General features: G+C 46.2%; 1 protein-coding gene across 1 annotated transcript in view; it reads left to right on the forward strand.

Moving 5' to 3' along the window:
- Positions 1-202: 202 nt before the first annotated feature.
- The window catches only part of PARP1 (poly(ADP-ribose) polymerase 1), a 48,097-nt gene continuing 25,569 nt past the window's right edge, over positions 203-22,730 (forward strand). Inside the window, exons 1-5 of the mRNA XM_003814928.5 lie at positions 203-1,601; positions 7,033-7,198; positions 17,114-17,229; positions 18,805-19,019; positions 20,674-20,773. Of these exons, the coding sequence (XP_003814976.1) occupies positions 1,482-1,601; positions 7,033-7,198; positions 17,114-17,229; positions 18,805-19,019; positions 20,674-20,773 (717 nt within the window). The 5' untranslated portion in view covers positions 203-1,481. The remainder of the gene's footprint in view (positions 1,602-7,032; positions 7,199-17,113; positions 17,230-18,804; positions 19,020-20,673; positions 20,774-22,730) is intronic.

Genomic DNA, 22,730 nt, shown 5'->3' on the forward strand with positions numbered 1-22,730 from the left:
CCTATGTCTCACAACCTTCTTGCTTACTCAACATCCTTGTCTCTTAAGCCGCTAGCTTCTTCTCTATGGTTAACACTTTTTATGAGTTTTATTCATCTGCTTATTTTTCTTATCCTCTATACCAGAATTGAATATTTTCAAATACAGCACACTCATGTTACAATCTTTGAAATGAAAAAAAAAAATGCATAGGATTAGAAAAGAAACCAATTTTAATAAACTATATTTTAAAGTATAGTTCTATATTAAACAACAAGATCTAGGCCAGGTGCAGTGGCTCATGCCTGTAATCCCAGCACTTTGGGAGGTCGAGGTGGGAGGATTGCTTGAGGCCAGGGGTTCAAGACCAGCCTGGGCAACATGGAGAGATTCCCCATCTCTTTCTTTACACACACACACAAAAAATATCTGATAGCAACAGGTCCAGTCATTACCACAATTTCGAGTAGTGATGAGCTTAATAATATTTCGAGTTATCACCAACAACTGTAAAGTAACATGAAAACGTCTGTGATGACTATTGCCCACAAAGTCACAGGTACTGCTAATACTCCTGGGATTTGTAGTCAAATTCATAATAAAGGAAATGCTAGGTTTCAGTTGGTATTTTGTCCCGACGGTCTGTGGACGGCAGGTTAGAACGCCCGTCCAAGCCAGGGGGGTGGACCTAGCACTGCAGGGTCCACCTCGGGCCAATCAACTATATTCCCGAGGCGGGGGCCTGCGCTTCCCGGACCCAGCTGCCCTCAGGGGAGAGAGGACACACTTAAGAGTTTGGGGCCGGCGTGGTAGCTCATGCCCCTGATCCCAGCACTTCGGGAGGCTGAGGCGTGAAGATCACTTGTAGCAGGAGTTTGAGACCAGTCTAGCCAACTTGGCGAGACCCTGTCCCTAAAAAAAAATTTTTTTTTAATTAGCCAGTTGTGGTGAGCGCCTGTAGTCCCAGCTACTCGGGAGGCTGAGGTGGGAGGATCGCTGGGCTCAGGAGTTCCGGACTGCAGTGAGCCATGATGGCGGCACTGCACTCCAGCGCAGTGAGACTCAGTCTCAAAAATAAAAGGGGGAGGGGTTGGGGGTAAAATTAGTTGTGAAAACAAGTAAGACTTCCTGGGACAGAACAATCAAAGGGGTGGCGCCGAGTCCTCCAAAGAGCTACTAGCTCAGCCCAAGCCCCGCCTCGGCCCCCAGGGCAGCGGCCTGCGGAACTCCACCCGCAGGCGTCCGGGAAACTCCGCCCCCCGGCCGGCAGGGGGCGCGCGCGCCGCCGGCCCCGCCCCGTGGACGTGGGCTCCGTGGGCGTTCCCGCGGCCAGGCATCAGCAATCTATCGGGGAACGGCGGTGGCTGGTGCGGCGTGTTCGGTGGCGGCTCTGGCCGCTCAGGCGCCTGCGGCTGGGTGAGCGCACGCGGGGCGGCGAGGCGGCAGCGTGTTTCTAGGTCGTGGCGTCGGGCTCCCGGAGCTTTGGCGGCAGCTAGGGGAGGATGGCGGAGTCTTCGGATAAGCTCTATCGAGTCGAGTACGCCAAGAGCGGGCGCGCCTCTTGCAAGAAATGCAGCGAGAGCATCCCCAAGGACTCGCTCCGGATGGCCATCATGGTGCAGGTGCGGGCCGCTGTGCGGGCGGCGGGGCGGGGACGCGGCGCCCCGGGTTAACTGTGTCCGGGAAGGCTGGGGGAGGGCGGGCCCAGGGAGCGAGCGGGCCCGGGCCCGGGCCCTCGAAGCGGCACTTGGGGCCTATGGGGCCGCGGCCGCCCCTCCTCCCGAGCGGCCCGGCCGACCCTTCCGGAAGGTTTTGCTGATGTTGCAGGAAAAGCCCGGGAAATAAAGTCTGCAGCTGGTGTTGCCTTTCGCTTTGTGAAAACGAGGAGCCTCTTCTCTTCTCCTTTCTGGGTGGTGGTGTTTTATTACTGCCGTTCGCCTCAGGGGTTGGGGGGGAATTGTACGTGGTCTCTTTAAGCTAATCTGATTTTGACCTATCTTGTTCTGGAGGGTTTTTGTTCTACATGGATGGTGGCGACTGACATGTGGGGGTTTTTTTTTTTGTTAAACCTATTTTTGGCAGTCATTTCAACACGTCATTTAAACGCTCACCCTCATTTTTTATTTTAATTAGGCAGAACTATGCAGAAAGGTGTCATTTCTGTACAGTACATTCACTTTGAGCCTAATTTGTGCTTTAAAGTAACATTTTCCCCAAATTTTCCAGATTCACAGACGCGTTCTCTTGGTGCATTTGCAGCTGTCCGGTTTGAGTAAGAGTGGCTCCAGGGGGGTTTCTCATGTGGGCTTTTTGATAGATTGAATCCCCTTCTGAGGTTTCCTGAGCCTTCTGTGAGGTGGTGGGCTTGAAGGCCCCTGTCATTTCCCAGGGGCTCCTGCCTCCAGCTTCCAGTTTGCCGATGTCTACCTTTGTATTAATAATCCTGGTTCTCACCTGCCCTGTTCCTCCTCGCTTCCAACATATTACCCAAGCTTAGTGCTCATGGTCAAGGTAGCTTGATTTTCCTCCCTTCCATGAGCTGTAATGTGTTTTAGGAATGACCAGATATCCCTCAGTGGATTTTCAGTACTTAGTACAAGGGAGGGCGACATTTACCGAGTGGATACCCAAGTGCCAGGTGTACTTCCGTTATCTTATTTCACAATATGCCTGTCATCTTGGTGTCCTCGGGGCATACCTAAGTCAGTACGTGGCACACAGTGCTTATTTGGTAGGCATTTTTTAAGTTCTAAGCACTCTGTTAGGTTTTAAGGACACAGAATCCACCTTTGGGAATTTCCAGTTTGGTTAAACGGGAATTGACAGGTAAACAAACATTACCGTAAGAGGGGATGGATGCCACCTGATGGAGCTGTGCTCTAGGCATTGTGTGCCTAGGAGTCCGCGATGACCCAGCTAAGGGTGGAAGCTTGATTAGGAGTCGTTAATTCACAGAAGTGGAGCAGAAAGATGAGGATAGGGAAGTAGACAGGGCCTACAATTTGAAGAGCCTTGTTGCCCACTAAGGAACCTAGAACTTACTTTGAATATACAAGGCAGCCTGTTACGAAGTTCTCACTCCTGGTGCAGGAGCTCTTAACCCAGGGTCTGTGGGATGGTAGGTAGAAGGCAAGAGGTCCATGAGTTTAGATAAGAAAAAATTGATATCTCCATCTCCACTAACCTCTAGATAAAATTATTTCCTCTAATCATAAATGTAAGCAGCAAAGCAAAGGCATATTAGCAGTCCCTATTTTTTTTTCACCAGTGATAATTACAGATATTTTCATATCACTTTACAGTTGGAAGTTTTTCAAAATATAATTTACTCTCATTGCTACAAAAATCACAGTTATTAGAGGCTGTACTAGATCTTGTTATTTAATGCTTAAAAGCTCACGGGTTACTGTACCCAAATTACCTTTCAAATGTTTTGATAATTATCTCAGTGTTTCCTTTTCGAGCCTTTTTGTTTGTTTTGTTTTTTGAGATGGGGTCTGACTATGTTGCCCAGGCTGGTCTCAAACTCCGGAGCTCAAGCGATCCATGCACCTCGGCCCCACAAAGTGCTAGGGTTACAGGCATGAGCCACCGTGACTGGCTATTTGCGAGCCTTTTTATTACGCATTTTTAAATGTTATTCTGAGAAAGGGACATCCAGGCGCCTTAACAGGTGGGCAGAGTACCGTGTTCCGGTGGAAAGACAAACAAAACCCAAGTCCAGACTGTGTTGAGGCTAGAACAACACCGCTGTGGAGGAAGTTAGAGGAGGCTTAACTGTGGGGGAGGCCAGATGGAGGAAACTGAACCTGATCAAGTTTAACATTCTGGGGCCGGGCTTGGTGGCGCATGCTTGTAATCTTAGCACTTTGGGAGGCTGGGGTGGGCAGATCACTTAAGCTCAGCAGTTTGAGACCAGCCTGGCCAACATGGTGAAACCTGTCTCTACCAAAAAATGCAATGATTAGCGGGTCGTGGTGGTGCATGCCTGTTAAGTCCCAGCTACTCCGGAGGCTGAAGCTGGAAGATTGCTTGAGCCTGGGAGGTGGAGGTTGCAGTGAGCTGAGATAGTGCCACTGCACTCCAGCCTGGGCGACAGACCCAGACCCAGACCCTGTCTGAAAAAAAAAATAGTAATAACAACATTCTGGGCTTTCCTTTGGTATACTTGATAGTGAAAGAAACTCTTTATTATTAAAAGTAACTGTGATTTTTATGTAATGGTGATTAAGGGTGGATTCAGAGTTTTAATTCAGAATTTAAAGTTGGTCTGGTAGGCTGAGCTGGTGAAGGCCAAAAAGAAAGAAGCCTTTTCACTTGCTTGAATTTAAATACCTTCTTTTACATTTACATGGGAGTATTGTTCTCTGAGTATCTGATACCTGATACTTTAGCCGTCATGCCTGGGGCATCTTGGGAGGGATGAGCTGGGCCCTCCAGCATTTTGGTGGGAGGAGGATGGCGGTAGACCTTTGAGTTGCTCTGTCCTGGGAGGGTTTCAGCACCTGGAGGCATGCAGTGAGGTCAGTTCATTCTCTCTGTGGCGTAGGTGGACAGGTAGCATGGCCTGTTCTGCACAGAAGGGAACCCAGTTCACCAGCTGCTGGTTGGGTGAGGACCCTGGTATGTTAGGTGCTCAGTTTTTGCTTGGGTGCACAGCCAAAGATTCTGCGCCTTGCCTCAGCTGGGCAGCTAACAAATGGAGTCGATAGTCTTGTGACCTTGGTTTGGTGCCTTTCTGCCACATCATTCTCAGTCCTGAGTTTAGGGCAAAGCATTGCTTTGGTCAGGGGTGCTTCTGCTGAGGCTCTTGTCCTCTAAGCTTGTGCTGTGATTGCACCATTGGGCAGCACCTCCAGGGTGTCCAGCACTGTGCCGGTGGTTGGGGGAGACAGCACCCAGACCAAAGGGCAGCAGGTCTGGGGCCCCTGGCAGAGCCAGGAAGAAGTGCCACAGCCATTACCTGTGCTCTTTATACAAGGGTAACTGGAACATTGCACAGGAAGGGTAGACAAGGGGTAGACAAGCAGGCAGAGCCAGGTCGAGGCCATTGCAAATATTCCATGATAGCCAGATGCTTAGGGATCTGTATCAGCAGCCTAATTGAGATCTGGTGGAACGTTTGAGAGTTGGAACATGAGTATGCTCTCAGAAATGCCATTTGTTGTCTCTTCTACAGCAGGAATTTCCCCATCCTTCCTTTTTTGTTCCATCTGACTTGGAGCCCTAAGCAAACACTGCGTGCCCTCTGTGACAGATGTTGCTAGAGAATAGCAAGATAGGCCCTTATGAAATAATCACCAAATGCACAGTTCTTAGTGAGGGGAGCTGTGGAAGGAGCATTGGAAGATCTGAGGGAGTGCTCTGAACAAGGCTTGAGAGCATTCCAGACCCAGGGGAAAGCTGATGTTGAGGAGTCCTTGTGCTGCCATAGTCTTAGCTGTGCATTTTAATACATCACATCCAGAAAGAGGCCACTCACAGTGGAGAGAGATAGTGGGGCACCTTATCATTGCTTTTCCAGAGTATTTTCCCTGTCCCCACAACTCCATCCTAAAAATTCAGCACATTTACTTTTAATGCTGTTTTAATAGTCTTATTGCATCTGTGTGACATTTAGCTTTATGTTCTATAAAAGCAGATGTTTGGGACTTCCCTTACTTTAGTCAGATCACAGTTGGTATATTTTTAAGTAGCTCTTCCTGCCGGGCAGTGGAGTGTGGTGGGAGGAATCATGGTGTCAAATCATTCATTTGCTGCCTCTGTGACTCCCAACCCCCCAGGCAAGGATTTCCAGCCCCACTGTCTCCATCTGTGAATGAAAGGGCTGGTTCCCACCCAGAGGCAGATTGTGGGATTACACAGGATGGCTTATGAAAGGAGCAGGGACCCACACTACATACTGTGTCTTCCCCTTCTTCCCAATCGCTGTCACCGTCCACTCTGTAAAGCCAGGACTGGGTGCAGTGGTTCATGCCTGTAATCCCAGCACTTCGGGAAGCCGAGGCGGGCGGGTCACGAGGTCAGAAGTTCGAGACCAGCCTGGCCAACATGGTGAAGCCCCATTGCTACTAACAATACAAAAATTAGCCAGGCACGGGTGGCACGTGCCTGTAGTCCCAGCTACTCAGGAGGCCGAGGCGGGAGAATCACTTGAACCCGGGAGACAGAGGTTGCAGTGAGCTGAGATCGCACCACTGCACTCAGTGCAAGACTCGGTCTCAAAAACAAAGCCAGACAGTGCTCGAGGCCTGGGAGCAGAACCTGACCCTGTCACAATGAAAGGCCTAGTGGGAAGCAAACCACCTGGAGAGGGGAACTGTGTTCCCTGTGGCCAGACTTCTCAGGTCCTACGCCTGGGAAACTGCGCCCCAGAAGGCCAGTGAGCAGCTGACTCCAGCTCCAGGCATGCTGCCCCGAACCATCCGCTGTCACAGTTGCCTCAAAGACCTCCATTCATTCCACTCCCATCTGTGTGGCTGCTGCAAGCTTGACACTTTTTTCTGACACACTTTCTCTGCTTTGCTCATTATCTGGGTCTTGTTCCTTGTTATTCTTAACTGCAGAGGCACTTAAAGAGCCCTTTTCTGGGGCACACAGGCCCTTTGAGTCCAGGCAAGCCTGGAGCAGTTGTCTGGCCATTCCCAGCAGATGCTGCAGGATTGTGACTCTGCACAAGTGTCTTCTGTGCGTTTCACTAGGCCATGAGGCAGCTCACCACTAAATGTAGCAGTGTGTGGTCAAAAGGGACGTGGGGCAGAGCTCAGTGGTAAAAGGCCACCTTTCTCATGGCTGTGTTTGGTGTCCTAAGAGAATGAGCTCAAGAACAGTGGGCTACAGTCTTCTGACCCTTGGGGAAGATCGTGAGAAGGATGCTGCAGCTCTTCATGTGAGGGCGGAGGCTGTCCTCCTTTCACAGATAGGAGAACAAAGGTTTCATGTGCTATCCCACTGCTGGGGCTGGGACTGGGGTCGAGGTCGAGGTCAAGGTCTAGTGGGTCTAAGCCAAAAGTTAACTGCTTACTTACTTCCCTCTGTTTCTCTTCCTTCTAGTCGCCCATGTTTGATGGAAAAGTCCCACACTGGTACCACTTCTCCTGCTTCTGGAAGGTGGGCCACTCCATCCGGCACCCTGACGTTGAGGTGGATGGGTTCTCTGAGCTTCGGTGGGATGACCAGCAGAAAGTCAAGAAGACAGCGGAAGCTGGAGGAGTGACAGGTGTGTACATACTGGGGCAGCATGGGCATTCAGCCCCCACCCTGAAGCTCCCAGGAGGGCCTCGTCTCAGAGAGCAAAGCAAACCTCCCCCAGCTTGCCCTCTCCCACATGTGCAGATCAAGCGTATGGTGCCCATGTTATTTCAGCAACACCTCCTGGACTCAGCATCATCTGTTGCATGATATTTGGTATTTTGTTTTTCCAGATGCTTGGAATGTAGCCTTTAAAGTTGTTTTGTTTTTAATAGACTTTATTTTTGTTCATGGCAAAAGTAAGCAAAGAACAAAGAGTTTCCAGTACCCCCTCCCCGTCCCACCACACAGGCTCTTCCTTGTCAACACCTCCCACCAGAGTAGTACATTTGTTATAATTGAGGAACCTACACTGACACATCATTATTGCCCAAAGTCCAGAAACTCCTGATGCTCTACATTCTATAGGTTTGGACAAATGTATGATGACATGCATCTGCCATTATAGTATCATACAGAGTAGTTTCAGACCTGCACCCTTCTGCAGCCCCCTTAAGATTAAGGAAGAATAGCTCATCTCTGAGAGGGGAATGAGGTAGGAGGTGGGGCTCAGACACCAAACCAAACCGAGGACTAACTAAAGCAGGGACAGGGACGAAGCAGCTTTCCATAAAACACCCACCAGTGTGCCATATCAGTTTACCATTGCCATGGCAATACCCGGAAGTTACCACCCCTTTCTGTGACAACAATCTGATGACCTAAAAGTTACCACCCCGTTTCTTAACATGTCTGCATAGTCTGCCCCTTAATTTGCATATAATTAAAAGTGGGTGTAAATATGACTTCAGAACTGCCTTTGAGCTGCTGCTCTCAGCACAGTGCCTGTGGGGTAGCCCTGCTCTGCAGGAGCAGTCACAGAGCCATAACACTGCTGCCTCAATAAAGCTGCTTTCTTCTACCACCAGCTCGCTCTTAAATGCTTTCCAGAGCGAAGCCAATGACCCGCCCAGGCCAATCCCCAATTTAGGGCTGGCCTGCCCTGCATCAGTTTCACTGCTCTAAAAATCCCCTGTTTATCCCTCCTAATTCCTGACAACCACTGCTCTTTTTACTGTCTCCACAGTTTTCTCCTTTTATGTCTTCTCCCATGTCTTAGTACAGGTCACGTCAGGTGACATAGCAGAGCAGAAAGCAAAGCTATTAAAAGCTTTATTAGGAGATGTAATCCTAGGGCAGCAAGAGAGAGGGAGGAAGGGGAGGCAGGAGGGCAAGCACAGTGCCATACGTTGTCAAGCTGGCCATGGCTTCATGAGAAACAGCCAATGGCTTGGTCATGCAGGATGCCCTCACGCAAGTCTTTTGCCACTAAGCTTCAGAAAAGTCCCTCAGAGCAGGAGGAAGGGAGCAGCATTATCCGTTGGTTCTTTCTGCCTCTTGTTTCTCATTGGTTTTAGCTCGCCGGAGGTGCTGTGGTTCTCTGCACTTCCAGACTGTGTTCCTGGCCTCTGCACAGTCACGCCCTGCAGCCGGAGCTGCCTCTAGATCTGGAAGTGGCGGGAGGACTCTCAGTCCCTGGTTTTGAAAGAGTTGGCCTGTTGGTGACAGTGCTGTGTTTGTTACTGTGGTGGTCACTACAGGGTGGGTATGCCAGGGTGTGGCCCTTACCCTGAGGCAGTGACAGTGCTAGGGAACAAGGCTGTGGCACCAGCAGCCACTGTCAGGTAGCCCACCCTGGGGGTACAGATGAACTACATCCAGTACGTGTAATTTTATGGTTCCTTATTTCTTTTAACATCTAAATGTTTACTCTATTTGAAAGTTATCCCGGTGTGTGCTGATGTGTGGTGTGAGGCGTGACTCCAGTTTTATTTTTTTCCAGATGATGATCTAGTTTCCCTACTTTGTTTTTTTGTTGTTGTTTTTGTTTTTGTTTTGTTTTCGAGATGGAGTCTCACTCTGTTGCCCAGGCTGGAGTGCTGTGGCATGGTCTTGGCTCACTGCCACCTCCGCCTCCCGGGTTCAGGCGATTCTCCTGCCTCAGCCTCCCGAGTAGCGTGGTGCCTGCCACCATGCCCAGCTAATTTTTTGTACTTTGTTTATTGGCTTATTCATCTCCCCCATTGAGAGGTGTCTTGTATCATGCACAAAATCTCTGTATTTTGGGGTCCTTTTAAAAATTTCTGTTCCATTGTCTGTTTAACCTTTTTTTATATGTAAACTTTTTTCGTTGTTGTTGGAGACGGAGTCTCGCTCTGTCACCCAAGCTGGGGTGCAGTGGTGCGATCTCGGCTCACCGTAAGCTCCGCCTCCCAGGTTCATGACATTCTTCTGTATGTAGACTTTTTTTCTTATAGCAGTTTTAGGTTCACAGCAAAATTGAGTAAAGTACAGAGTTTCCATATACCCGCTAGCCCTACCCACCCCACACATACACAGACTTTTGTCCACAATCAACATCGCCACCAGAGTGGTCCATGGTTATAGCTGATGAGCTACATTGACACATCGTTATCGGAGTGGTCCATGGTTATAACTGATGAGCCACATTGACACATCGTTATCCCTCGAGGTCTGTAGTTTACATGAGGGCTCACTCTTTGCATTGTACATTCTGTCAGTTTTAACAAACATACATTGACATGCATGTACCTTTATGGTAGCCTCCAGAGTCCTTTCACTGCCTAGGAAATCTCTGTGCTTTGCCTAGTCATTCCTCCCTCCCCTCTAACCTCCAGTAACCACTGATCTTTTTGCTTTCTCCATAGTTTTTCCTTTTCCAGAATATAATATAGTTGGAATCATACAGAAGGTAGCCTTTTCAGATTGGCTTCTCTCACTAGCAGTGTGCTCTTAAGATTCCTCCATGTGGAGCCGGGCACGGTGGCTCACATCTGTAATCCCAGCACTTTGGGAGGCCGAGCCCAGCAGATTAAGAGGTCAGGAGTTCGAGACCAGCCTGACCAATATGGTGAAACCCTATCTCTATTAAAAATACAAAAATTAGCCGGGTGTGGTGGTGTGCACCTGTAGTCCCAGCTACTCGGGAGGCCGAGACAGGAGAATTGGTTGTATTGGGAGGTGGAGGTTGCAGTGAGCCGAGATCATGCCACTGCACTCCAGCCTGGCAACAGAGCGAAACTCCCTCTCAAAAAAAAAAAAAAAAAAAAAAAAGATTCCTCCATGTCTTGTCGTATTGATAGCTCATTTCTTTTTATTACTGAATAATATTCCATTGTCTGGATTACCACAGTTTGTTTATTCATTGACCTGCTGAAGGACATCTTGATTGCTTCCAAGTTTTGGTGATTATGAACAAAGCTGCTAGAAACATCCACCATGTGCAGGTTTTTATGGGGACATGAGTTTTCAACTCCTTTGGGTAATCAAGGAGTACAATTGCTGGATCATGTGGTAAGAGTATATTTAGTTTTGTAAGAAACTGCCAAGCTGTCTTTCAAAAAGCTGAATCATTTTCCATTCCCACCAGCAATAGATGAGAGTTCGTATCATCGTACATCTTTGCCAGCATTTGGTGTTATCATTGTTTTGGATTTTGGCCATTCTAATAGATATATAGTATTTTATTATTGTTTTAATTTGCATTTCCCTAAGACTGTAATTATCTTGAACATCTTCTCATATGTTTATTTACCATCTGTATATCTTTGGTGAAATGTCTTTTGCCTGCCCCTACCCCCACTTTTTTTTTTTTTTTTAAGACTGTCTTGCTCCGTCGCCCAGGCTAGAGTGCAGTGGTGTGATCACAGTTGGCTGCAGCCTTGACCTCTGTCTCCCACCTCAGCCTCTTGAGTGCTGGGACTACAGGTGCGCACCACCATGCCTGGCTAATTTTTTAAAATTTTTTGTAGAGACAGGGCCCCACCTTGTTGCCCAGACTGGTCTCAAACTCCTGGTTTTGCTCTTTTTAAAATCACATTGTTTGTTTTCTTACTGTTGAGTCCTAAGAGTTCTTGGTATATTTTGGATAACAGCCCTTTGTCATATGTCTTTTGAAAATATTTTTTCTCAGTGTGTGGCTGGTCTTCCGCAGAGCAGAAGTTTTTAATTTTGTGAAGTCTAGTTAATCAGTTACTTCTTTAGTGGATTGGGCTTTTGGTGTTGTTTGTAAAAAGTCATCACCAGACCCAAGGTCATCTAGATTTTCTTCTAGAAGTTTAACAGTTTTGTGTCTTACATTTAGGTCTGTTATCCATTTTGGTTACTTTTTGTGAAGGGTGTAAGATCTGTGTCTAAATTCCTTTATTTTTTTTCTTTTTTTTTTTTTTCGCATGTGGATGTCCAGTTGTTACAGCTCCGTTTGTTGAAAAGACTATCTTTTCTCCATTTTTGCCTTTACTTTTTTGTCAAAGATCAGTGGACTGTGCTTGTGTGGCTCTGTTTCTGGGTTCCCTGTTCTGTCCCACTGATCTACTTATCCTTTTGCCAGTACCACACTGTGTTGACTGCTGTGGCTTCATAGTAAGTCTTTAGGTTGGGTAGTGTCAGTCCTCCAACCTTGTTACTGTCATGGCAGAAGGCAGAGGAGAAGCCGGCAGTTGACATGGCCGGAGCAGGAGGAAGAGAGTGAAAGGGGAGGTGCTACACATTTTTCAACAACCAGATCTCAGGAGAACTCACAAGTATCGTGACACAGCACCAAGGGAGAAATCTGTCCCCGTGATCCAGTGACCTCCCACCAGGCCCCACCTCCAACATTCGGGATTATAATTTGATAGGAGATTTAGTGGGGACACAGATCCAAACCATATCACTGTCTGCCCTTCTTGCAGCAGCTGGTCCTTGCAGCTGTTGGTATGTCTGACTAGCTGCTTGCTGCAAACAGATTAGTAACGGCTCAGAATTGGGAATTTTAAAAAGTAAATAAATTTGCCAAGAAAGGGTTCAGAGGGTGAGTATGTCAGATTTAACAGAGGACAGCTCTCATTCTGTTGCTTAGGCTGGAATGTACCGGCATGATCTTAGCTCACTGCAGTTTCTAACTCCTGGGCTCAAGCAATCCTCCCACCTCAGCCTCTGGAGAAGCTAGGACTACAGTTGCCCAACTAATTTTTTAACTTTTTTTTTTTTTTTTTTAAGATAGAGACAGAGTCTCACTGTGTTGCCCAAGGGATCTTGCTTGGCAAGACCCCAGGCTGGTCTCAAACTCTTGGCTTCAAACGATCTCACCTCTGCCTCCCAAAGCACAGGGTTTATAGGCATGAGCAAATACACCTGGCTGACATTTTTGTTGTTCTGTGGCTGTTTTCTCTTTTGTATTCAGGATAGGGGAAGTTGTAGGTTTAGGGGCATAGATATGTTATATCTAGTTATAATTTAAATATACGTAAGTACATAGATAATCTCTTGTCACCCAGGCTGGAGTGCAGTGGTGCCATCTCAGCTCACTGCAACCTCTGCCTCCCGGGTTGCTGGGATTACAGGTGTGTGCCACCACACCTGGCTGGGTATTTTTAGTAGAGATGGAGTTTTGCCATATTGGCCAGGCCGACCTAAGTATAATTTTATAATATGAAAAGGCATAATGATTTTACTGAAAATGTGTCTTTTTGTGAAACCATCATAACCATACAGTTAGGATACTACCTACTAATTGTCCAGGGATTTTTCATCCAGAGAGCCTAACTTACTATTTTTAGATATATGAAAAGTTTAATTCATCCGAAATCCTCTAATTCAGAAATGAGTTATTAACATGTGGGATATCTCCATAGAAAATACTAATTTGCTTGTGAGTGTGCTTGATTTTCTTTCTTTCCTGCAGAATTGAGATCCTACTCTAAGTATCACTTTTCTTACTTGATTTTTTTTTTTTTTTTTTTTTTTTGGCAAAATAGGCATAACATAAAATTTACCTCAACCCTTTTCTTTTTTAAAAAAAAATTTTTTTTGAGACAGGGTCTTGCTCTGTCGCCCAGGTTGGAGTACAGTGGCGCAATCATGGCTCACTGCGTCCTCTGTCTCCCGGGTTCAGGCGATTCTTCTGCCTCGGCCTCCCAAGTAGCTGGGATTACAGGTGTGCGCCACCACGTCTGGCTAATTTTTGTATTTTTAGTAGAGATGGGGTTTCACTGTGTTGGCCAGGCTGGTCTTGAACTCCTGACCTCAGGTGATCTACCTGCCTCAGCCTCCCAAAGTGCTGGGATTATAGGCGTGAGCCACTGCGCCTGGCCTGTCTTAACCATTTTTAAGTGTAGAGTTCAGTGGCATGAAGTAGATTCACATTGTTAGGCAAACATTACCATCATCCAGCTCCAGAACTTTTCCATCTTCCCAAACTGAAACTCCCAATCCATTAAGCAATAACTGCCTGTTCTCCCTGCCCCTCATGACCGCTGTTGCTTCTGTCTCTGTGAAGTTGACAACTCTAGCACCTCATGTAAGTGGAGTTAGACAGTATTTGTCCTTTTGTGTCTGGCTTACTTCACTCAGCATAGTTCTTCTGGGTTCATCCGTGTTGCAGCATGTGTCTGAATTTCCTTCTTTTTAAAGACATAATAAACATTAATTGCATGAATATACCATATTTCATTTGCCCATTTGTATGTCTGTGGAAATTTAGGTGGTTTCTGCACTTTGTTTTTTGTTTTTTTGAGACAGAGTCTCACTCTGTTGCCCAGGCTGGAGTGCAGTGGTGCAATCTCAGCTCACTGCAACCTCCACCTCCTGGGTTCAGGTAATTCTCCTGCCTCAGCCTCCCGAGTAGCTGGGATTATAGGCATGCACCACCACATCCACCTAAATTTTTTGTATTTTTAGTGGAGACAAGGTTTCACCACATGGGCCAGGCTGGGATTACAGGCGTGAGCCACTGCACACGGCCAGGTTTCTGCATTTTGGCTGTTATGAATGGTATTCATAATATTCATAATAATGATAATGAATATTATTAATAATGCTATAATGAACATCGGTATACAGATATATGTTAGAGACCTTGCTTTCACTTCTCTGCTGTATATACCCAGAAGTGAAATCACTGAATCATGGTAATTCCATGTTTAATTTTTTGAGTAGCCTCCATCCTGTTTTCTACAACAGCTCTTCCATTTCCACCAGCAAGACAAGGGGGTTCCAATTTGTCCTCATTCTTATGAACACTTTTTTTTTTTTTAAATAATAGCCATCCTAATGTGTGTGAAGTAGTATCTCACTGTGGTTTTTGATTTTCATTTCCCTAACGACTAGTGATGTTGACCTGTTAGTACTTTTACAACTTGATATTTACTCTTCTCATGTTAAAAGTTACAGATTCAAGTGCACAGTAGTCATTTAGTGAGGTTTTGCTAAATTTCATCCAGTATTCCAAGTACTTGACATATTAATTTAATCGTGTCGTCTGTCAGTTTTTACAGGTGAGGAAGTTCAGGCACAGAGAAGTTAGGTAACTGACCCAAGATTATACTGGTAGTAAATTCCTGAGCCAGGATTCAAATCCAGTTTGTCTTTTTTTCTTTTTTTTTCAAGACAACATCTTGCTCTGTCACCCAGGCTGGAGTGCAGTGGAACGATCACAGCCTACACTCCAGCCTTGGCCTCCTGGGCTTAAGCAATCCTCCAGTCTGCTGAGCAGCTGGGACTACAAGCGTGAGCTACCGCACCCAGCCCTGTCTTGCTTTGAGACTAGAATTTTAACCTTTTAGTTATATTACACATAGAGCTGCTGCAAACTTCTTGTACATCCCATGCACCTGTACAGTTATTTCTTTAATTCTAAGATGTGCAGTTACTGTTCAAAGAGATGAACAATTTTAAGGCTTTCTATGTATGTGCCAAATTGCCTTCCAGAAAAGGTTGCTTCAATTGCACATACTATACCAGCAGTATATAATATACCCATTTCTCTACTAACATACCATTCCTAAGTGTTTCCTTTTTTTGGAGTCAGGGTCTCACTCTGTCACCCAAGGCTAGAGTGGAGTTGCACGATCCTAGCTCACTGTAGCCTTGAACTCCTAGACTTAAGCAATCTTCTTACCTTAGCTTCCTAAGTAGCTAGGAGTACAGGCGTGCGCCACCATGCTGGGGTTTGGTTGTTTTGTTTGTTTCTTCCTTAAATGGAGGAGGTCTCTATGTTGCCCAGGCTGGTCTTGAACTCCTGGGCTCAAGTGATCCTCCTGCCTCATCCTCGCAAAGTGCTGGGATTACAGGTGTGAGGTGGGATTACCATGCCTGGCCTTGTGTTTTTCTTAAGGAAATGTAAAAGATACTGATTCTTTGTCATAACATTTTACAAATATTTTTCCAAGTTTGACATTTTCTTTTAGTTTTGTCTGTTGTATTTTTTGCCTCATTAAAGTTTCATCTTTCACTAACGTTTGTGTAGTCATGTCTGTCTTCTCATTTGTGGTGTGTCTTTGGTATTATATCTGGAATATTAAAAATGATTTACATAGTTACATGCACAGATCTTACGTATACAGTTCAGTGAGTTTTGACAAATGCTTATACATATCTAGCATATACCCCGTTGAGTTATAGACATTTCTGTCACCCCGTGAAGTTCCCTTGTAGTTTTTCTAGTCTTTTTTCCCTGACTCAGGTAACCACTGTTCTGATTTCTATCCCCATAGATTAATTTTGCCTGATTTAGAATTTCAGGAAGAAAAGGAATTGTATACCCTCTTACACGCTTTCTTCACTCAGAGCAATGCCTGTGAGATTCTTCCAGGTCATCTTGTGTGTCATTAGTTCTTTTTATTTCTGGGGAGTAGTCCTTTGTTTGGATATATCCATTTGTTTATCCATTTTTCTGTAGGTGACTTTGGGGTTGTTGCCAGTTTGGGGCTATTACAAATACAGCTGCTAGGAATTTGATTGGCATCTCACTGGATCCATGGATCAAATTGCAGATAATTGACATCTTAACAGTCCATGAACATGATGCATCTCTTCATTTATTTAGGTCTTCTTTGATTTCAGCAAAGTCTTACAGCTTTTAGTGTAGAGATCTTGCACATCTTTTGTTAAATTTATCTAAGTGTTTTATGTATCTTAACGCTGTTTAAATACCAGTGTCCTTGCCTTTTCCAGTATGTTTATTGCTAGTATTAGACATTTTTGTATGTTTGTATATTGACAGTGTGCCCTGTGTATTTGCTAAATTCACTTAATTTAGTAGGTTTTAAAATAGATTTCTTAAGATATCTCTTAGGAATATCAAATGGAATCATCTACAAGTAGAGATGGCTTTACTTACTATTTTCCAAACTTACACCTTGTGTTTCTTTTTCTTTCCTTAATGCACTTACTAGAACCTCCAATACCATGTGGAATAGAAGTGACGGGAAGATAGCTTCGTCTTATTCCTAATCTTAGGCAAGAAACATTCAACCTGGGAATTTATTTTTATAATAAGAGAAGAATCCAGTTTTTGTCCCAAATGGCTAGCCAGTGATCCCCAGAACTCTTTATTGAATAATTCAACCTTTTCCCACTAATTTGAAATGATACCTTTAGTACATATTTAATTCTTACATATACTTGTGTCTGACTTATATCAAAATATTTCCTTTAATTCAACACTTTGGTAAATAGAAGTATAATGGAAATTAGAAGCCTTAGTGAGACGTCAGTATGCTTCCAGGCTCTTAAGGTGAGCACCTAATAAGTGCTTTCTAAAGTGTGGGACGGGCCTCCAAAGAAAGGGGAGGAGATGGAATGTCAGACAGCTGACCACCCCCTGATATGCTGCTCTTTCAAGGAGCTCAGTCTGAGAAGGGTCATTTATCTCCAGAAAAGAAGCTCTATTAGCTGACCACGGTTGTTACAAACAGACAGATGAGATGGACCAATCGTAGTCTCCCAAGGCATAAGGTGTCCTAGTGGAAGGATCCTGGGGAGGTAGAAGAGGACAGGGGGCTCCTCTGAGCTGCATTTTGGGGCTGTTGAGATGAGCATTGCTGTCTGTTTGATTCTCCAGGCAAAGGCCAGGATGGAATTGGTAGCAAGGCAGAGAAGACTCTGGGTGACTTTGCAGCAGAGTATGCCAAGTCCAACAGAAGTACGTGCAAGGGGTGTATGGAGAAGATAGAAAAGGTAAGATCTTGGGGACCCAGATCCCTGAACTTTATGGATTGCTTGCATTGATGTTATTGGCTATCTCAAGAGAAAAGAAGAAATGGGGGCTTTAGGGTGCTAGCTCAACGTAAGTGATTAAAAATAAAGTGACGACATTAGTATTGACCAGATACGTCAGTGACTTCCAGACAGGTCTGGTCCTCCTTATCACGGTCCAGTTCTCATGTATGTATGCATCTGCTCTTGGAAAGTGTTAACAAAAGGAGTCTCTTTTGGACCCAGCAGTGGCTGGGGAGAGACTGTTTGTCTGTGTTTTATGGTAGAATTAGGTATAAGGAGTGTGTTTACCCTGTTATGAGCCTCCAGCCTTCTGTTTAATCAAAGGAACTTCATTAACCAGGCTTTCTCACCAGTTCTAGCCCTTGAAGGCTGACAGCCAGTCAGAGAAAATGGATGGAGACACAGGTAGAAGGGAAGGCTTGTGCCCCGCAGCCTTCTCACCCTTCTCTAATGTGACATGCACATATTAATTGATTCATTTAAGGCATTAATTGAAAGTCTCTGCCTCCCGGAGGTATTGTACAGAAAACTGAGGTGAGCCAATGGGTATTTAGAAAAGAAAAACATGGAATTGCTATATCTTCTCCAGCTACCTTCAACCACCAAAAATTTAAGGCAAACATTAAGATCCTCTTTACCTCAAGGGGAATGCCGGATGGTATGTGCTGCTGGGTTACTGGTTTTATGTAATGCCAGGAACCCCTCCTGCTGCATTCTCTGGATTGAGCCTCCCAGGCCTGGAATTCTCCTGGGAATATCAGGCCTGGGGACTGGGGACCTGGGCAGGCTGGCAGGACTGGATTCTTGCCTGTGGGTTTATTACTCCTTAGGGGGTGTCATCTGTAAAGAGACTAAGGAGGCCATAGGAGGGTGGGAGTGGACAGAAAGTCCCTGCTAGTACAAAAGTGCTGCATTGGGGGCTGGGCACGGTGGGGTGGTAGGCTGAGGCAGGAGTATTGCTTGAGTCCAGGAGTTCTGGACCAGCCCGGGCAACATAGTGAGACCTCATCTCTGCAAAAAAATTAGCCAGGCAAGGCCGAGGTAGGAGGGTCACTTAAGCCTGGGAGGCAGAAGTTGCAGTGAGCTCAGATCAAGTCACTGCACTCCAGCCTAGGCAACAAGACAAGACCCTGTCTCAAAAAAAAAAAAAAAAAAAAGTGCTGCATTGGAAGCCCACGCAGGTGTGCAAGGCTCTAGCTCTGCCCAGCACACCATACCATGTGTTTTTATGCCTGCCCCAGGTCAGCAGAAACATCTTAAGGGGAATGTTAGCAATTCTTCACATGTCCAGGCAGGTAGGTAGGTCGCCAGCCATTTGGAATTTAAGGAACCCTGAGTCTTGAGGGTGGGTAACACACAATCCTTGATGACCTGAGAGAGCTAAACCTCTCAAAAGCTCATGAGTCTTCAAGTTGGCGGGCAGGCCTTGGCTTGGACCCTCAGCTCCTCACTGGCTGGAGCACAGGCTGCCCATATCATGTTCACTATCCTTGCTTGTCGCTCCCTTGGTACCACATATGGTTTTTCCTGCAGGGCCAGGTGCGCCTGTCCAAGAAGATGCTGGACCCGGAGAAGCCACAGCTAGGCATGATTGACCGCTGGTACCACCCAGGCTGCTTTGTCAAGAACAGGGAGGAGCTGGGTTTCCGGCCCGAGTACAGTGCGAGTCAGCTCAAGGGCTTCAGCCTCCTTGCTACAGAGGATAAAGAAGCCCTGAAGAAGCAGCTCCCAGGAGTCAAGAGTGAAGGGTGGGTGGAGCGCTGCGGGGTTGCCCTGGGGGTTCAGTGAGGGGTTCGAGGGAGGCCCAAAGGCTCTACAGGTTCCATACCACTCCTCTGTTTCCCTTCGCTGACTGTCAGTAAGCCAGGGAGATGCAAACTGAGGAATGGTGACAGCAGAAATGTGGGGGCAAAGGACAGGGTAGGGAAAGACAGCCAGGGGTTCCCATGGCCTCTGCTGAGAGCCCTCTCCCCTGTGAGACCTGCTTCCTGGTGGTCTATTCCCCTTCCAACATCTGAGCTCCATGGACAGGCTAATTACACTTTTCCCACCACAACCCTTTAGATACTTAAAAGACCACCGTCCTTCCCTGGGTATTTGTTGTGCCTGGGTTGATCACTATTCGGAACAATGCTGGGAGAATCGTGACCATTTTTAGTTAGGGGATGGGCAGTGGATAATTTTCCTGGCTTAGAGTTGAGAATGATAAGGGTTTTGCATGGTGTTAAAATTTAGAATGGGAAGGACCATCAGTGACTGTCTTGAATCCATGGACACCTCTTGGTCTCTCCAGTTTACCCTCTGCTGGTCCCTCAGCCTCAGTCTGGAGAACTGCTTGTTAACAAGCACACCAGGGGTGGTGTGGCAGAGCCTGGTATGCACCCTGCTCCTTGGACGGTGACTGGGCAACCATCGAGCAGCCATCACACATTATCTCAGTTCATAACGCCTGTTCATTGCAGCAGCACATGGGGCTCTAGAATGTGGAAGAAAACTGAAAAATCAGGCCATGGGTCAAAAAGCCCACAGGGCATTGCAGCACGTGATATAGGTGTTGGAGTTCATCAGCTCCCACTTATGCCATGATAACTGCCAGAATGTGTTGAGCACATTTCGTATGCCAGACACTATATGAAGCCCTGTATTTGGACTGTTTCATTTGCCCATCACCAGAGTTCTGTGAGGCAGATGGTATTCTTTTCCCTATTTTATGGATGAGGAAAGTGCAAGGGTTTGTGCTCAGGTCTATGTGATAGCTGAGACTGACAGACCACTGCGGCTGTCCTGCCCCTGTATTTTGGGGGCAGGTGATAGCCTCAGAGCTGTGTTTGCTGAGCCAGCTGGGGCAGGCTGGTTAGCACTGCTTTGACTGTCACTTCTTGTCAGGGCTTTATATGGCAGTACAGCCCCACCTCTGTGAGCAGCCTCTTTCCCTTGCTCTGTGTTTTAGCTCGAAAGGCCTAGCTCCCTGGACTTGTGCTTTGTCTTTCTGCAATCCCTACCCCCTAGCCATGGGCTTACCTCTAGCCTAGTCCCTGCTAGAACCTTCCAGGCCAGGAGATACATGGGTTTCTTTTTTTTTTTAACCTCAGACGGGGCCTGAGCCCTGGATTCTTGTAATGGGTTGTTCTGAGTCCCTGGAACAACCCTAGCCCCTCTCCCTGGCTGGGAGAGTATGTTCTGAATTGGATGATGTCTTCTGCCATCTTGGCTGCAAGTACTCCCTGAGTAGACAGTGATCGCCTAAGGGCACTGAGTGGGGCAGGGGTTAGGGAGTGACAAGTGTGAGTAGGCCCTACAGGGAGTTGATAGAATGACATTAAGATACTGCATCACCGCAAGTCATTGGGTGTCAGACTTTTAATGGCTCTGGCTGTCTCTCATATCCTGTGTCTCCTTCAGAAAGAGAAAAGGCGATGAGGTGGATGGAGTGGATGAAGTGGCGAAGAAGAAATCTAAAAAAGAAAAAGACAAGGACAGTAAGCTTGAAAAAGCCCTAAAGGTGAGTTCTCAGCTCTGTGTCTCCTTTCGACATTCTGCTGTCTGGATTCTCTTTCTCATTCTGGGAAGACAATTCAAGGAATTGTGTCCCACTTATTAAGACCTTTAGCAAATTGATGGCAGTTATTAAATAGCATGGCTTTTCCCCAGATTGTTTTCCCTCCTCCAAAAGAAACCATTTTTATTTGGAAGAGAATCCACATTAGGCTGTAGGTGTCTGACCTGCCGCCAGGCTTGAGCAAGGACTGAGTGCTCTGTTTCCGCTCACCAGCCTCATACTGGGATGACAGAGATTCATGCTTTGGCCAAATTATGCACTACTGTACACCCTGCACCTTTGTGGTCACTTGCAAACTTTGGAAACTGAATACTTAGAGGATGCTAAAGATTCTTAGCATAGACAAATGGCTTGAAGAGATCAAGTGTCTCCACATTTTTTAAATGAAGATCTTCATTTTTAAAAAAGGAATAGACTGATAATGACAGAAGAAAACTATCCGTTAAATCAGTGGTCCTTGACCAGAAAGATTCATCCCTGTGTTGATTATGTACGTGTTGAAGCAAAGCAAAAATTATTAATCAGAAAATGCTGGATGTCTGGGAAATTGGGGGAGAACAGTTGGTCTCTCTTGAGAACATGATTTCCATGAGCCATCTGCTTGTGTCTCTTCTATGAGTATTCAGTTTTTACTAGTGGTACTAAAATTAAAAGCAGTTTCTGATATGGTTCTAGTTGCTAAATAAGAATCACACATTTTGTTCAATTGTCTTATGGTAAAAAAGTGTCTGTCATGCACCAAAACTGGCTGCAAGAGAACTGTGGTGCCACTTCACATTGGCCATTTGGTGAGATTAGTGTCCTTCTCTCTTCCCTAGTGGTATCAGAGATGTATAGAGAGTCAGAAAATTAAAATGCCTCTCAGCGTTCCCACTGTGGCACATCTGTGTCTGTTGGCTCTCCCCCCTTGGTCACCTAGGTGACATTGTTGTACTTCTTCCATTTAACCCTGTATCACTAGACCTTTTCCTCATCCTCTCATGTCTCCATTCCTGGTGTCCCAGTGTATGCTGTGTGTGATGGAGAGGAGATGTCGAGAGACCCCTTAAAAATGAAGCTGGGAAACAGGTGCAGACGTGTGTGCCTGTACCTTTGCCAGTGGAGTTAAAATCCTCTTTTGATACTAATAGCAACCCTATAGGATGTGATAGGGCTGGCATTTTTGTCTCCATTTTGCAGAGGTGGAATCTGAGCAGAGATGGCGAATAACTTGCCCATTTTCCTGGGGAAGGAGGAGACTCACCTCAGCCTTTAAAATGGAGAGGCTGATAGCTTCCTCAGCAAGCTTGATTGTTATGAGAATAAATGAGATGAGGCTGGGTGCAGTGGCTTGAGCGCCTGTAATCCCAGCACTTTGGAAGGCCGAGGCAGGCGGATCACTTGAGGCCAGGAGTTTGAGACTAGCCTGGCCAACGTGGTGAAACACCGTTTCTATTAAAAATATAAAAATTAGCTGGGCGTGGTGGTGCACACCTGTAATCCCAGCTACTCAGGAGACTGAAGCAGGAGAATTGCTTGAACCCAGAAGGTGGAGGTTGCAGTGAGCTGAGATCGCATCATTGCACTCCAGTCTGGGCGACAGAGTGAGACTCCATCTCAAAAAAAAAGAAAAAATAAGTGAGATGACACGTAAAAGCATCCAACCAAGAGTAGGCACTTAATAAAGATTAAAACTTCCATTTTCAGAAGAGCTTAAATACATTCCTGCATGATACTGAATATAATATACCATCAAGGAAATTGGTGTTTGCGAATCATTCCTACTCTAAGATTGGTGGAGAATGGCCATACCCTGCCTCCTCTAGTTGCTGATAAACGTGGGCCGTGGGCTTAGCCTACCACTTCCAGGCTCTTACCTGGTGTTTCTGGGGATTGATTTATGAGGGTTGGTTCCAGGAGC

This window comes from Pan paniscus, chromosome 1 (genome assembly GCF_029289425.2).
Source record: "Pan paniscus chromosome 1, NHGRI_mPanPan1-v2.0_pri, whole genome shotgun sequence".
NCBI lineage: Eukaryota > Metazoa > Chordata > Mammalia > Primates > Hominidae > Pan > Pan paniscus.